Raw genomic sequence first — 15,392 nt, 5'->3', positions numbered from 1 at the left:
GAGTAGCTGGGACTACGGGCGCCTGCCACCACACCCGGCTAATTTTTTTGTATTTTTAGTAGAGATGGGGTTTCACCACGTTAGCCAGGATGGTCTCAATCTCCTGATCTCGGGATCTGCCCGCCTCAGCCTCCCAAAGTCCTGGGATTACAGGCGTGAGCCACCGAGCCCAGCCGAGAATCTAAATTTTAAAGCTCTTTTGTTTTCCTTGCATCATAAGAACCCATAGACAAACCATTTGAGATGCCTGCTGATTAACGTAAGTCTAAGGTCACTACTGGACACCCCTCTCTGCACAGGACAAGCCCCTCAATAGCCCCGGCAGACAATGAAAAATACGTGCTCACAGAACTCACCTAACACATTTTATTAACATCAACAAAGTCTACCTTACGGTTTATTCATTACATATTTCCATTTAAAGTGCATTTGCAAAAACGCTCCTGTCAGAAAAATTACTATCAAAACTCAGATCGTCATTCTGTATGACGGACATCTCAGTACACAGAAACGAAGGTGTCTACTCCTCAGGGCAGGGCTGATTCCTCCTCACACAAACTGCCCAAGACACAGTTCATTCAGGGAGACTCCAGGATGTCCAGGAAACACACATCCTCAGTCATCGTCCCATTAGCTCCTTAAGCACTAACTCAAAAATCAACTTCATATAAAAATAAAAGTACTGGCATTTCCTGCTTCTGATATTACTATCTGTGATGGTTAATTTTATGTGTCAACCTGTCTGGGTCACAGCGTCCAGATATTTGTTCAGCCATTATTCCGGATGTTTCTGTGGAGGTGTTTGTTGGAAGAGATTAACATTTAAAGTGCTAGGCTTTCAGTAAAGTAGATTGCCCGTCATAATGTGGATGGACCTCATCCAATCACTTGAAGGCTTTAATATAAAAAGATTGACCTGCTCCAAGCAAGAAGGAATTCTGCCAGGAGAATGCCTTTGAACTTGAACTCCCACTCTTCTCTGAGTCTCCAACCTGCCAGTCAACCCATGAGATGTTGAACTCACCAAGCCTGCACAAATTTGTGAGCCAACTCCTAAAAATGAACAAATGAATCTCAATCTGTCTCTGTTCCTGTCTCTCTCTCCCTTCACACACGCACACACATACACATACACATACACATACACATACACATACACATACACATACACACACACCCATTGGTTCTGTTTTGCTGGAGAACCCTAACACACTCTCCAAAGCAAAATAAGACTTTGCCTTGAAATTTATTAAAAAGACATATAGCTTACTTGAAGATCGACAACCAATTATTAACTAAACCAACAACGAGTTAGGAAAAGCCAGTCAAATTCCAGATGTGGGGCTTACTAGTTCTTTACCAATAGTTTCATTTAATTTTCCAAAACACTGGTAACAGACACTGCTTTATCCAATATGAGAATGTAATTTGTACCCCTACATCCCGCCATCAAAAAATGCTTGAAACTAAAAATCAAGATGAGAAATTAAAATAATCATTAGCATCTTTATAAATGTACAAAAAAAAAATCAGTCCACACACAAATATACACAAATATGTACAGGTCAACTTTCCCTAGAAAATTCATAAAGCATAAAATTACTGACTTTTTTTTTTTTTTTTTTTTTGAGACAGAGTCTGGCTTTGTCACTCAGGCTGCAGTCCAGTGATGTGTGAACTCAGCTCACTGCAACCTCTGCCTCCTGGGTTCAAGCGAGTCTCCTGCCTCAGCCTCTCAAGTAGCTGGGATTCAAAGGCACACACCATCATGCCTGGCTAATTTTTGTGTTTTTAGTAGAGATGAGGTTTTACCATGTTGGCCAGGCTGGTCTCAAACTCCTGACTTCAGGTGATCCACCTACCTCAGCCTCTCAAAGTCCTGGGATTACAGGCATGAGGCACTGCATCTGGCCTACTGACTAATCATCTTTTACAAATTACTACTGATCTTGAACCATTATTTACATGACTCTTCTCCATTTCTCATAAGAATGAGAAATAAGTATGAGCCCATTTTTCATACTGCTATAAAGAACTGCCCAAGATGGGGTAATTTATAAAGGAAAGAGGTTTAATTGACTCACAGTTCAGAATGGCTGGGGAGGTCTCAGGAAATTTACAATCACAGCAGAAGGCAAAGGGGAAGCAAGGCACCTTCTTCCCAAGGCAGCAGAAAAGAGAAGTGCAGCGCAAAGGGGGAAGAGCCCTTCATAAAACCATCAGATCTCGTGAGAACTCACTATCGTGAGAACACCATGGGGGAAATGGCCCTCATGTTTCAATTACCTCCACCTGGTCTCTCTCAACACAGAGGGATTATGGGGATTATGGACATTAGAATTCAAGATGAGATTTGGGTGAGGGGGACAAAGTCTAACCACATCAAGAGGTAAGGAGTATTATAATATTATGAATGAACAGACCAAATTTCCTTACATGAAAGAATCACCTGATCTTCAGAATGCTAATTACGGAGGTTTCTAAAGACTCCCATGTGTGCTATTAATATCATAAGAGCACCTATATTAAAATAGCCTTGGCTGGGACTATTTTTTAATGGTTGCATATGATAGGAAAGAATACAGGAGAGAAGGAATCACCAGTGGTAGGTAAAGACCAGAGCATACAGATTCAACAGGGAACCTAACAAATTCCAATTCATCACCTACAGCTGTAGATTTATGAAACCATCACATGTACAGTAGTGGTTCTCAAAGTGTGGTCCCCAGTTCAACAACATCAATGCCAACCAGAAACCTGTTAGAAATGCACATTCTCGGCCGGGCGCGGTGGCTCAAGCCTGTAATCCCAGCACTTTGGGAGGCCGAGACGGGCGGATCACGAGGTCAGGAGATCGAGACCATCCTGGCTAACCCAGTGAAACCCCGTCTCTACTAAAAAATACAAAAAACTAGCCGGGCGAGGTGGCGGGCGCCTGTAGTCCCAGCTACTCGGGAGGCTGAGGCAGGAGAATGGCGTAAACCCGGGAGGCGGAGCTTGCAGTGAGCTGAGATCCGGCCACTGCACTCCAGCCTGGGCGACAGAGCGAGACTCCGTCTCAAACAAAAAAAAAAAAAAAAAGAAATGCACATTCTCGGGTGGCTCACATCTGTAATCCCAGCACTCTGGGAGGCCAAAGTGGGCGGATGGCTTAAGTCCAGGAGTTCAAGACCAGCCTGAGCAACATGGCTAGACCCTATTTTTACAAAAAATTAGCCAGGCGTGGTGGCCTGCACCTGTAGCCCCAGCTATTCAGGAGGCGAGGCTGAGGTGGGAGGATCATCTGAGCCCGGGAAGTGAAGGTTGCAATGAGCCAAGATGGCACCACCACACTCCAGCCTGGACGACAGAGCGAGATCCTGTCCAAAAAATAAAAGAAAGAAAGAAAAAAAGCATACTCTTGGGCTTACTGACCCAATCTCTGGGAAAGGAAACCAACAATCTGTGTTTTAACAAGCTCTCCAGATGATTCTGATGCATGATAAAGTTTGAGAACCAGTGATCTCCAGTGAAGTCCAGTATTTGTTAATATGAGACAGAATTAAATTAGGAAATTCAAAAAACAGAGTGGTTGAATTTTTACCACATCACTATGGATTATATGGAAGAAATTGTTATTTATATTATCCCTCCTTTCTTTAATAAGGCATTCATTCAAAAATGTTTTCCCATCACTAACTAACATTATTGAAGATTTTCCACTAACCTAAAATTTCCAATCCATTCAAAAGGCTGCTCAGCTCAGCAAGACAGAACAATAGCAAAAGATTTCTAGGAAGGTTGATGGTACATTCCCAGGGAAAGCTTTCAAGCTGAATGCAGCATATTATAAGTTGCTAAACTTTATCTATGTATTTATTTACATATTTTTGAGATGGAGTCTTGCTGTTGTCACCCAGGTTGGAGTGCAGTGGGCTCACTGCAACATCTGCCTCCCGGGTTCAAGCAATTCTCCTGCCTCAGCCTCCCAAGTAGTTGGGATTGCAGGCACCCGCCATCATGCCCAGCTAATTTTTGTATTTTTAATAGAGATGGGGTTTCACCATGTTAGCCAGGCTGGTCTCGAACTCTTGACCTCAGGTGATCCGCCCACACGCCTTGGCCTCCCAAAGTGCTGGGATTACAGGCGTGAGCCATCACACCTGGCCAAGTTGCTACACTTTAAATTTTTAGTTCTTCCATCACATGGGATGTAAAAGCTAAAAAGGCAAAATATATGTATTTCCACAAAGTTTTCACTTCCTTATAGGAAAATTTGCCAGTGGGGACAAAATCCTACCAAACAGGCAATTCTTCTGCCAATCTGACTCAGACTATTAACAGGCATGCGTACTCCTCTGTAGAGGGAAGAAAAAAATACCTTTAAACTGCTTAATCATGTTCTGATGGTTTTCGACGGCTTCCTTCAAGATCATTTCAGGCTGGTCCATCTTCCACCGCCATTCAGTGCCCACGGGGTTGGTGTGGTGCCTAGGAACAAGATGCAAAGTTCTAAAGGACCCTTCTGTAATAAGATCTGGGCTAGTCATTTACAATGAAGTCATCCTATTTTTTAAAATTACAAAATCAGGACTGGTTTCCTCCTAAGAGTTCAACTGTGTACAGTAGTATTTTCCAATTTATTTTAAATCATGACACCTAACAGAGAGGGATGAATAGAGAAATCATTCAACTCTTCCCGGAGATGTTGGGCACCTAATTGACTCAACTCCGGTTATAGATTGACAGAACGCTCTCTGCTGTTTTAACCATGTTAACTATGGACATACGCAAACAAGGCAAACTGTCACCACCATGTTACTGTCACCTACGTCAACACTTCATAAAGTGAGTGAGGACAGCTGGAATGCTTGCTTGGAAATCACACTGACAGGGCTTGAGAATGAGTTTCTCTTGATGCAGGCCTGGGGAAAGGACAAGAACCTCCACCTGGGATCCAAGCAGCTAGAACGTGATGCCATTTTGAGACCAAAACCACTGCTAGAGTGTATCCTGCCCTGGGAACCAAAGCCCCTGTATCTCCATATTTTTGACGTCCCACCATCATCACTCCACAGCCATACAAAAGATGACAATGCCACAACCCAAGCTATACCTAGCGGTACAATCATACCCAAGCACCTGAGCCCACACAGAACCCTGTAATCCAAAAAAAAACAGGCAGGCCGGGCGCGGTGGCTCAAGCCTGTAATCCCAGCACTTTGGGAGGCCGAGACGGGCGGATCACGAGGTCAGGAGATCGAGACCATCCTGGCTAACACAGTGAAACCCCGTCTCTACTAAAAAATACAAAAAACTAGCCGGATGAGGTGGCGGGCGCCTGTAGTCCCAGCTACTCGGGAGGCTGAGGCAGGAGAATGGCATAAACCCGGGAGGCGGAGCTTGCAGTGAGCTGGGAACCGGCCACTGCACTCCAGCCTGGGCAACAGAGCGAGACTCCGTCTCAAAAAAAAAAAAAAACAGGCAGTAAAGCCCAGCAAGGAGACCACCACCAAGACAGACACAATGGCAGAGCCCAAGCACCAGCTCCTCAGTGTCCACCACTGCCAACCATCTCACCCTCCCGACAGGCAGAACCACTGTGGGCCTCACAGGCCCCTCAGGACCCAAGGACCATCCTGCCCAGAAACCAGCACCACTGAAGACACTACCCCCATAAGCAGCAGAGCTGCCAGAAATAGCACAAGCTCCCCTAGGGTCTAAGGACCAGCAAGACCAGCAATACTGCCCCTAGCAAAGCCATGCCACTGCCTCCACAAACACGCACAGTCCAGGCCAGTGAGGCACAGGCACCAATTATGGCCAAAGAAATCACATGGAGACTACACTACTGTTCCCGTCTAGAAGACAAGTCAAAGCACCCCACTCAACCAACACTATAAAATACTTCTCCAGGAGTCTTTCCCTGTGAAAACTACTCCATAAAAGTGGAAGAGGTGACTGTTATACCCCATATGCAGATATCAAGTAGGAAAAAACAAAAACATGAAATAGCAAGAAAACATGACACTTGATAATTCTCCAGTAACAGACCTGAAAGAAAGGAAAATCTAGGCCTGTAATATAATTTAAAATAATGATCTTAAAGAAACTCAGAGAGATACAAGAGAATACACATACACAATTCAATGAAATCAAGAAAGGAATTCATGATCTAAATGAGAAATTCAACAGATATAGATATCACACAAAAAAAGAGCCAAACAGAAACCTTGAAGCTGAAGAATTCGATGAATGAAATAAATACAACTGAGAGCTTCAACAACATACAAGACCAAGGAGAACAAAGAATGTCTGAACTTGAAGACAGGACTTTTGAAATGACCCAGTCAGAACAAAAAACAAAAAAAGAAAAAGAAGGAAGTAGAAGAAATAAAGAAGAAAAGGAGAAAGAAGAAAGAAGGAGGAGGAGAAGAGGAGGAGAAAAAGAAGAAAAGAAGAAGGGAGAAGGAAGAAAGGAGAGAGGAGAGAGGAGGAGGAGGAGCACCAGGAGGCGTAGGAAAAAAAGCCTACAGGAATGATGGGACACCATTACATGAACAAATGTTTGCATTTAGGAATTCCAGATGGAGAACAGGTGGGAAAAGACATGAAAAAGTAAATAGGTTTTAATGAAATAGCAGCTGAATACTGTTTGGACAAACGGAGGCAAGATGGCGCAGTTCCGGGTTCTTCACCGTCAACTTTCCCGCGCCCGGGAAAGACACGGGTCGACTGCACAGGCGCAACCCGACCTCCGACGGAGAAAAGCCGGAACCCGCCTAGCCATGCCTACCAACCCGCCCCTGACCCGCCTATGTCCCGCCCACTGCCCGCCCACTCCCGGGCCCAGGACATAAAAGCCGCTCCCGGCGGGCGTGCGGTGCGAACTTCCTTGGCCCCTCTTCGTACGCGGGACCCAGGAACCTCGTCCGAGAACGCCGGAGCGAACTTCCTCGGCCCCTCCTCGTACGCGGGACCCAGGAACCTCGTCCGAGAACGCCGAGCGAACTTCCTCGGGCCCTCCTCCTACGCGGGACCCAGGAACCTGGCCTGAGAACGCCGGAGCGACTTTGTCAGCCTCCACCGCCGGAGACCTCCCTCACATTGGTTTGTAAATAAAGTTTTTTTTGCCTTGCCTACTTGCCTTTTCTCTGGCATTTGCTCTGGGGGTCGCATTAAAGCAAATCAAAAACATCCCACATTTGGGGAGAGATATGGACATTCAGATCAAGCAAGCTAAAAATTCCTCAAATGGATTGAATGCCAAAAAAAAAAAAAGCCTCCTTGAGACACATTACAGTCAAACTGTCAAAAGACAACGACAAAGAGAATTCTAAAAACAGCAATTGAAAAGCATCATGTCACATGTAAGGAAACCTCCATAAGAATAACAGCAGATTTCTCAGCAGAAACCTCACAAGCCAGGGGAGAATGGAATGATATCTTCTAAGGGCTGGGAAAAAAAAGACCACCAAGCAAAGCTATCCTCTGGAAATGAAGGAGAAATAAAGCCTGTCCCAGACAAGTGAAAACTGAAGAAATTCATCACCACTAGACTGGCCTTACAAGAAAAGCTTAGGGAATCCTATATCAGGAAGTGAAAGTGATAATTACCGTCATGAAAACACACAACAGTATAAACTCACTGGTAGGGCGAATATACAAATGAGAAAAATAAACAAGGATTCAAATGTTACCACTATGGAAGACCACCAAACTGCAAAAATAGTAAGAGAGTAAAAAAGCAAAAACAACATACAAAACAACATGAGTAAGGCATCATCTACATGAATAACCTTGAATGTAAATGGATTAAAGTCCCCTGTTAAAAGATATAAACTGGCTGAATGAATTAAAAAAAAAAAAACACCCAACTATTTGTTGCCTATAAGAAACTCACTTCACTTGTAAACATATACACAGACTGAAAGTGAATGGGATGGAAAAATATATACCACACCAACCAAAAGCAGCCAGGTGCGGTGTCTCACGCCTATAATCCCAGCACTTTGGGAGGCCAAGGTGGGCGGATCACGAGGTCAGATGTTCGAGACCAGCCTTGCCAACATGGTGAAACCCCATCTCTACTAAAAATACAAAAATTAGCCGGTGTGGTGGTGGGTGCCTGTAATCCCAGCTACTCTGGAGGCTGAGGCAGGAGAATCGCTTGAGAACCTGGGAGGCGGCAGTTGCAGTGAGCCAAGATCACTCCACTGCACTCCAGCCTTGGCAACAGCGCAGGTCTCCATCTCAAAAAAAAAAAAAAAACAGCAAGAGTAGCTATCCTTATATAAGATAAAATAGACTTTAAGTCAGAAACTGTAAAATGAGACCAAGAAAAAGATCATTGTATAATGATAAAGGAATCACTGCAGCACTGAGATATAAAGCAAACATTATGAGATCTAATGGAAGATAGACTCTACTACCATAATAGTTGGGGGCATCAACATCATACTCTCGGCATTGGACAGATCACCTAGACAGAAAATCAATAAAGAAACACCAGATTTAAACCATAGGCCAAACTGTCCTAACAGACACTGACAAAATATTTCATACTACAGCTGCAGAATACACAATCTTCTTATCCATACATAAAATATTATCCAGGGTAGACCATATTTTAGGCCACAAAACTAGTCTCAAAAAATGTTAAAAAATCAAAATCCTATCAAATATCTTTTTGGACAATGGAATAAAACAAGAAATCAGTCATAAAAGGAACTTTGGAACCTATACAAAGTAATGGAAACCAAATAGCACACTCTTGAACAGCCAGTGAGTCAACGAAGAAAGCAAGAAGAAAATTTAAAAATGTATTCAAACAAATGAAAGCAGAAGCAAACATCAAAACTTAAGGGACAGAGCAAAAGCAGTACCAAGAGGGAAGTTTATAGTAATAAACAACTACATCAAAAATGTAGAATGATTTCAAATATCAATCTAACAGTGCACTTCAGGGAACTAGAAAAGCAAAAACAACACAAACCAAACCCAAAATTACTAGAACAGAAAAAAATAATAATCAGAGCAAAAATAAATGAAATTGAGACTAAAATAACACAAAACTCAACAAAACAGAAAGTCTGTTTAAAAGATAAACATCGACAAACCATTAGACTAACCGAGAAAAAAAGAGAAGATCCAAATAAATACAATCAGAAACAAAAAAAGAGACATTACTACTGATAGGAATACAAAGAATCGTTAAAGACTATGATAACCAACTGTACACAAACAAATTGGAAAACCTAGAGGAAATGTAGAAATTCCTGTACACACACAACCTACCAAGAAGAAACCAGGAAGAAAGAGAAAACCTGAACTGATCATTAACAAGAATACATCAATAATAAAGTCTTCCAACAAAGAAAAGTACATGGCCAGATGGCTTCCCTGATAAATTCCACCAAACACACACACACACACACACACACATACATACAACATACACACACACACACACCCCTAACACTAATATTTTTCAAAACTATTTCAAAAAATTAAGGGGGAAGAAATCCTTAGAAACTCATTATTACATGAGGCCAGTATGACTCTGAAAACAAAACAAGACAAAAACACAACAAAAAAGAAAACAGCATGCCATTATCCCTGATAAAGGTATAAAAATCCTCGGCCAGGTGAGGTGGCTCACGCCTGTAATCCCAGAATTTTGGGAGGCCGAGGTGGGCGGATCACGAGGTCAGGAGATCGAGACCATCCTGGATAACACAGTGAAACCCTGCCTCTACTAAAAATACAAAAAATTAGCCATGTGCGGTGGTGGGCACCTGTAGTCCCAGCTACTTGGGAGGCTGAGGCAGGAGAATGGCATGAACCCTGGAGGTGGAGCTTGCAGTGAGCTGAGATGCGCCACTGCACTCCAGCCTGGGCAACAGAGCGAGACTCCGTCTCCAAAAAAAAAAAAAAAAAAAAATCCTCAACAAAAATATTAGCAGGCCGGGCGCGGTGGCTCAAGCCTGTAATCCCAGCACTTTGGGAGGCCGAGGCGGGTGGATCACGAGGTCAGGAGATCGAGACCCTCCTGGCTAATACGGTGAAACCCCGTCTCTACTAAAAATACAAAAAACTAGCCGGGTGAGGTGGCGGGCGCCTGTAGTCCCAGCTACTCGGGAGGCTGAGGCGGGAGAATGGCGGGAACCCAGGAGGCGAAGCTTGCAGTGAGCCGAGATCACGCCACTGCACTCCAGCCTGGGCGACAGAGCGAGACTCCTCCTCCTCAAAAAAAAAAAAAAAAAAAAAATATTAGCAAACAGAATCCAACAGCACATTAAAAGGATGATACACCACAATCAAGTAGGATTGTCCCCAAAGATACAAGCATTGTATGCACAAATCAATAAATGTGATATATCACCTCAACAAAATCGACAAAAACCATATGATCATCTCAATGGATGCAAAAAAACAAAAGCCTTTGATAAAATTCAGCATCCCTTCATAATAAAAATTCTCAACAAATTAGGTATAGATGGAATGTACTTCAACACAATAAAGGCCATAGACAACAAACCCATAACTAACATTATACTGAAGAGGAAAAAAGTAGAAAGCTTTTCCACTAAGGACTGGCAGAAGACAAAGATACCCAGTGTCACTACTCTTATTCAACATAGCACTGGAAGTCTTACCCAGAGCAATAAGGCAAGAAAAGGAAATAATGGACATCCAAATTGGAAAAAAGGAAGTTAAATTGTCCTGGTTTGCAGAAGACACTGTCTATATAAGACTGTGTCTTGTAAAGACAAAACCTAGGTTTTCTTTTCTTATAAAGAAAACCCTAGAAACTACACCAAAAAACTCTTAGAACTGATGAATGTAGTAAAGTTGCAAGATACAAAACCAACACAAAAATCAGTAGCGTTTCCCTAAACCAATAATACACTATCTGAAAGGCAAATCAAGAAAGCAATTCCACTTAGAATAGCCACACACAAAAAAATACTTAGAATTGAATCTGGCCAAGAAGGCAAAAGATCTCTGCAATGAAAATTGCATATCAGGTCGGGTGTGATGGCTCACGCCTGTAATCCCAGCACTTTGGGAGGCCAAGGCGGGTGCGGGTGGATCATGAGGTCAGGAGATCGAGACCAACCTGGCTTATATGGTGAAACCCCGTTTCTACTAAAAAAATACAAAAAATTAGCCAGGCATGCTGGCAGGTGCTTGTAATCCCAGCTACTCAGGAGGCTGAGGCAGAGGAATTACTTGAACCCATGAGGCAGGGGTTGCAGTGAGCCGAGATCGTGCCACTGCACTCCAGCCTGGGTAACAGAGACTCCATCTCAAAAAAAAAAAAAAAAAGAAAGAAAAGAAAATTGCATATCACTGAGGAAAGAAATTGAAGAGAGCACACACAAAAAAATGGAAAGACATCCCATGTCCATGGGTTGGAAGAATAAATATAAAATATATTTTATATTTATATATTAATAAATATAAAGTTATACCACCCAAAGCAATTTACAGATTCGATGCAATCCCTATCAAAACACCAAAAGACATTTTTCACAGAAATAGAAAACAATTCTAAAAATCACATGGAACCACTAAAATCCCCAAATAGCCAAAGAAATCCTATGCAGAATGAACACAGCTCAAGGCATCACAGTACATGACTTCAAAATATACTATAGCCGGGCGCGGTGGCTCACGCCTGTAACCCCAGCACTTTGGGAGGCCGAGGTGGGCGGATCACAAAGTCAGGAGTTCAAGACCAGCCTGGTCAACATAGTGAAACCGAATCTCTACTAAAAATACAAAAAATTAGCCAGGAGTGGTGGCAGGCACCTGTAATCCCAGCTACTCAGGAGGCTGAGGCAGGAAAATCACTTGAACCAGGCAGGTGGAGGTTGCAGTGAGCTGAGATCACACCACTGCACTCTAGCCCAGGCAACAGTGCAAGACTCCATCTCAAAAAACAAACAAACAAAAAACTATAAACCTATTGTAACCAAAGCAGCATGGTATTGATATAAGAACAGACACATAGACTCACAGAACAAAATAGAGAATCCAGAAATAAATACAAATATTTACAGGAAATAAACTTTCGACAAAGGCGCCAAGGTCATACAATGGGGAAAGACAATATACAAAAATCAACTCAAAACAGATTACCTATATAAACCTGAAACTGTGAAATTACATACTGTGAAAACAGAGGAAACACTTTAGGACATTGGTCTGGACAATGATTTTACAAATAAAACTTCAAAATTACAGGCAACAAAAGTAAAAACAAATAGACAAACAGGATGATATCAAACTAAAAAGCTGCTGCCCTGCAAAGGAAACAATCAACAGGGTGAAGAGAGAACCTGCAGAAGGACAGAAAGTATTTCCAAACCATTCATCGAACAAGGGATTAATACCCAGAATTTACAAAACATTCCAACACCCAACAGCAAAAAAAAAAAAAAAAAAAAAAAAAAACCCACAAATAATCTGATTTTTAAAAGGGCAAATGATGTAAATAGACATTTCTCAGAAGAACGTATACAGGTGGCCAACAGATACATTTTTAAATGCTCACCATCTAATCATCAGAGAAATGCAAATCAAAAACACAATGAGATTCCATCTCACCCAAGTCAGAATGACTATTATCGAATAATAACAAATGCTGACAAGGATGTGGAGAAAGGGAACTCTTATACACTGTTGTTGGCAACGTGAACTACTACAGTCGTTATGGAAAGCGATATGGAGATTCCTCAAAAAACTAAAACTAGAACTTCCATATGATCCAGCAACCCCACTACTGAATATATATCCAAAGGAAAGGAAATCAGTATGTTGAACAGATATATGCACTCTCATGCTTATTGCAGCACTATTCACAATCACCAAGATATGGAACCAACCTAAGTGTCCATAAGCAGATAAATGGATAAAGGAAATGTAATATACATTCACAATGGGGTACTATTTAGCCCTATAAAAAAGAATGAAGCTGGGCATAGTGGCTCATGCCTGTAATCCCAGTACTTTGGGAGGCTGAGGCCAGTGGATCACTTGAGGTCAGGGGTTTGAGGCCAGCCTGGTCAACTTGGTGAAACCCCGTCTCTACTGAAAACATAAAAAATTAGCCATGTGTGGTAGCACAAGCCTGTAATCCCAGTTATTCAGGAGGCTGAGGCAGGAGAATCACTTGAACCTGGGAGATAGAGGTTGCAGTGGGCCAAAACTGTGTCACTGCACTCCAGCCTAGGCAACAGTGAAACTCTGCCCAAAAAAAAAAAAAAAAAGCCAAGCGCAGTGGCTCAAGCCTGTCATACCAGCACTTTGAAAGGCCAAGTGAGGTGGATCACCTGAGGTCAGGAGTTCAAGATCAGCCTGACCAACCAGGCAAAACCCCATCTCTACTAAAAATACAAAAATTATCCAGGTGTGGTGGTGTGTGCCTGTGATCCCAGCTACTTGGGAGGCTGAGGCACAAGAATCGCTCGAACCTGGGAGGCAGAGATTGCAGTGAGCTGAGATCATGCCACTGCACTCCAGCATGGGCAAAAGAGTGAGACTCTATCTTAAAAAAAAAAAATAACATACCATATAATTCTCCTATTTAAGGTTTATAAATCATTGACTTTTAGTATATTCAGAGTTGTGCGTTGTTAGAAACGCTTGTTCCCCAGTGCTGCAAAAAAATAGCAACTGAACATAAATTTAATCTTCTCAGCAAGGCCATCTTTTTACTTTCTGCAGAAAGGGTACACTTGCCAGCAGTTTTGCCACGAGAGTACACCAAACAAAGGAGACAGGGTCATTTATAACCTGACACGTCCATCCTACTGCTCTTACCAGTTTCCACTGGCTGGAACGGGACCTCAGATTCTGTGTTTGTCCCGATTGGCTAGAAACTTAGAACTTTTCAAAAGAGGCAAAGGCAGAGGAGAACAAAAGTAGGCGCAAGTAACTTGTGGAATGCTCAGAAAGGTAAAAACACCTCCAAATAAGGAAGAGGAATAGGCTATGACCTAATGCTTGCTTGGACCAGTATAAGCATGCCAGGGCAAATATTTAGGCTAAATTGTGGGAGCTAAGAACACAAAGTACACGGATTTATCACAGTTAGCAGATCTTTAAGCATGTTAGCACAGGTCTCTGAATAAATTTTGCTTCTAAGAGAAGTTACTATTTATTCTTAGACGGGAGGAAAAGTCTCTTTGAAGAGGAGCCTCTACTTCACTTTTTACATGCATCCATCACCAAAATCAATTTTAAACATTTTGTCATTCCCAAAAAGAAACCCTATCCCCTTGGGTATCACTCCTCAATCCCCATATTCCCTTCGGCTCTAGGCAACCACTAATCTACTTTCTGTCTCTACAGATTTGTCTATTCCAGGCAATGCACAGAAATGCAGTCTTACTATAGATGCAGTCTATTGTGATTGGCTTCTTTCTCTTAGTGTATGTTCAACATTAATCCATGCTGTAGCAAGTACCAGGACTTAATTTCTTTTTATTGCCAGATGACATTCCGTGGAATGGATACACCACATGTTGTTTCTCTGTTCATCAGTTAATGGACATCTGGAGCATTTCTACTTTTTGGATATTATGCATATCTTTTCATGTGTTTACTGGTCATCTGTACATCTTCTTTGGACAACTGTCTATCAAGACTTTTTGGGTTATTTCTTCAAGACAGATATAACTCTTTCCTCCACCCTGCCCCCACTTCACAAGTAACCCATGAGCAAGGAAAACAGACAAAACTCTTCATTCAAAATTTCAAAGAATAAAACTTTCAAATAAAATTTTAAAAACAGAAATAATAGATACACAACGGTGAATGTGTGATATCTATACATAGATAAAAATACCCAATATGTCCTTCTGAAAATTGGTGGAATAGTATTTTATCTATCCGTAATAGTCTACTTCACATATACTCAAAATGAAGTAAAAATTTCATTTTGAAAAAATCACATCTGCGTACATCATGTTGTAGTTCAAAAACATGGTCATCGGCCAGGCCTGGTAGCTCATGCCTGTAATCCCAGCTATTAAAAATACAAAAATCAGCCAGCGTGGTGGCACATGTCTGTAGTTCCAGCTACTTGGAAGGCTGAGGCAGGATAATCGCTTGAACCCAGGAGACAGAGGTTGCAGTGAGCCAAAATCATGCCACTGCGCTCCAGCCTGGGTGACAGAGCGAGACTGCATCTCAAAAGAATAAAAAAAACCCCACTGTCATATACAGAATCTCACTCAAGTAATTAAGCCTTACAGCAACCCTGTAAGGAAGGTACTGTTGCTTTATTTTACAGTTGAGAAACTGAGGCTCAGAAGTTATTTTAAGAATCTGCTAAAAGAAAAGGACAATAATAAAAGCATTTACGCAACATTTAAATCAATTTTTAAGGAGCCTTTTCTGAC

At 42.1% G+C, this 15,392-nt stretch overlaps 1 protein-coding gene across 5 annotated transcripts in view; it reads right to left on the bottom strand.

Annotated features, from left to right (window-relative positions):
- LOC104657346 (S-adenosyl-L-methionine-dependent tRNA 4-demethylwyosine synthase TYW1) overlaps positions 1 to 15,392 on the bottom strand; it is a 262,699-nt gene that overhangs the window by 156,956 nt on the left and 90,351 nt on the right. For all 5 annotated transcript variants that reach the window (XM_030932482.1, XM_010357125.2, XM_030932480.1 and 2 more), the window contains one exon: positions 4,361 to 4,470. In XM_030932482.1, coding sequence (XP_030788342.1) covers positions 4,361 to 4,470 — 110 coding nt within the window. The remainder of the gene's footprint in view (positions 1 to 4,360; positions 4,471 to 15,392) is intronic.

The sequence above is a fragment of the Rhinopithecus roxellana genome, chromosome 6 (assembly GCF_007565055.1).
Source record: "Rhinopithecus roxellana isolate Shanxi Qingling chromosome 6, ASM756505v1, whole genome shotgun sequence".
In the NCBI taxonomy this organism is placed as follows: Eukaryota; Metazoa; Chordata; class Mammalia; order Primates; family Cercopithecidae; genus Rhinopithecus; species Rhinopithecus roxellana.
Note: the sequence above shows the minus strand (reverse complement) of the source record. Positions and strands in the feature narration are given on the sequence as shown.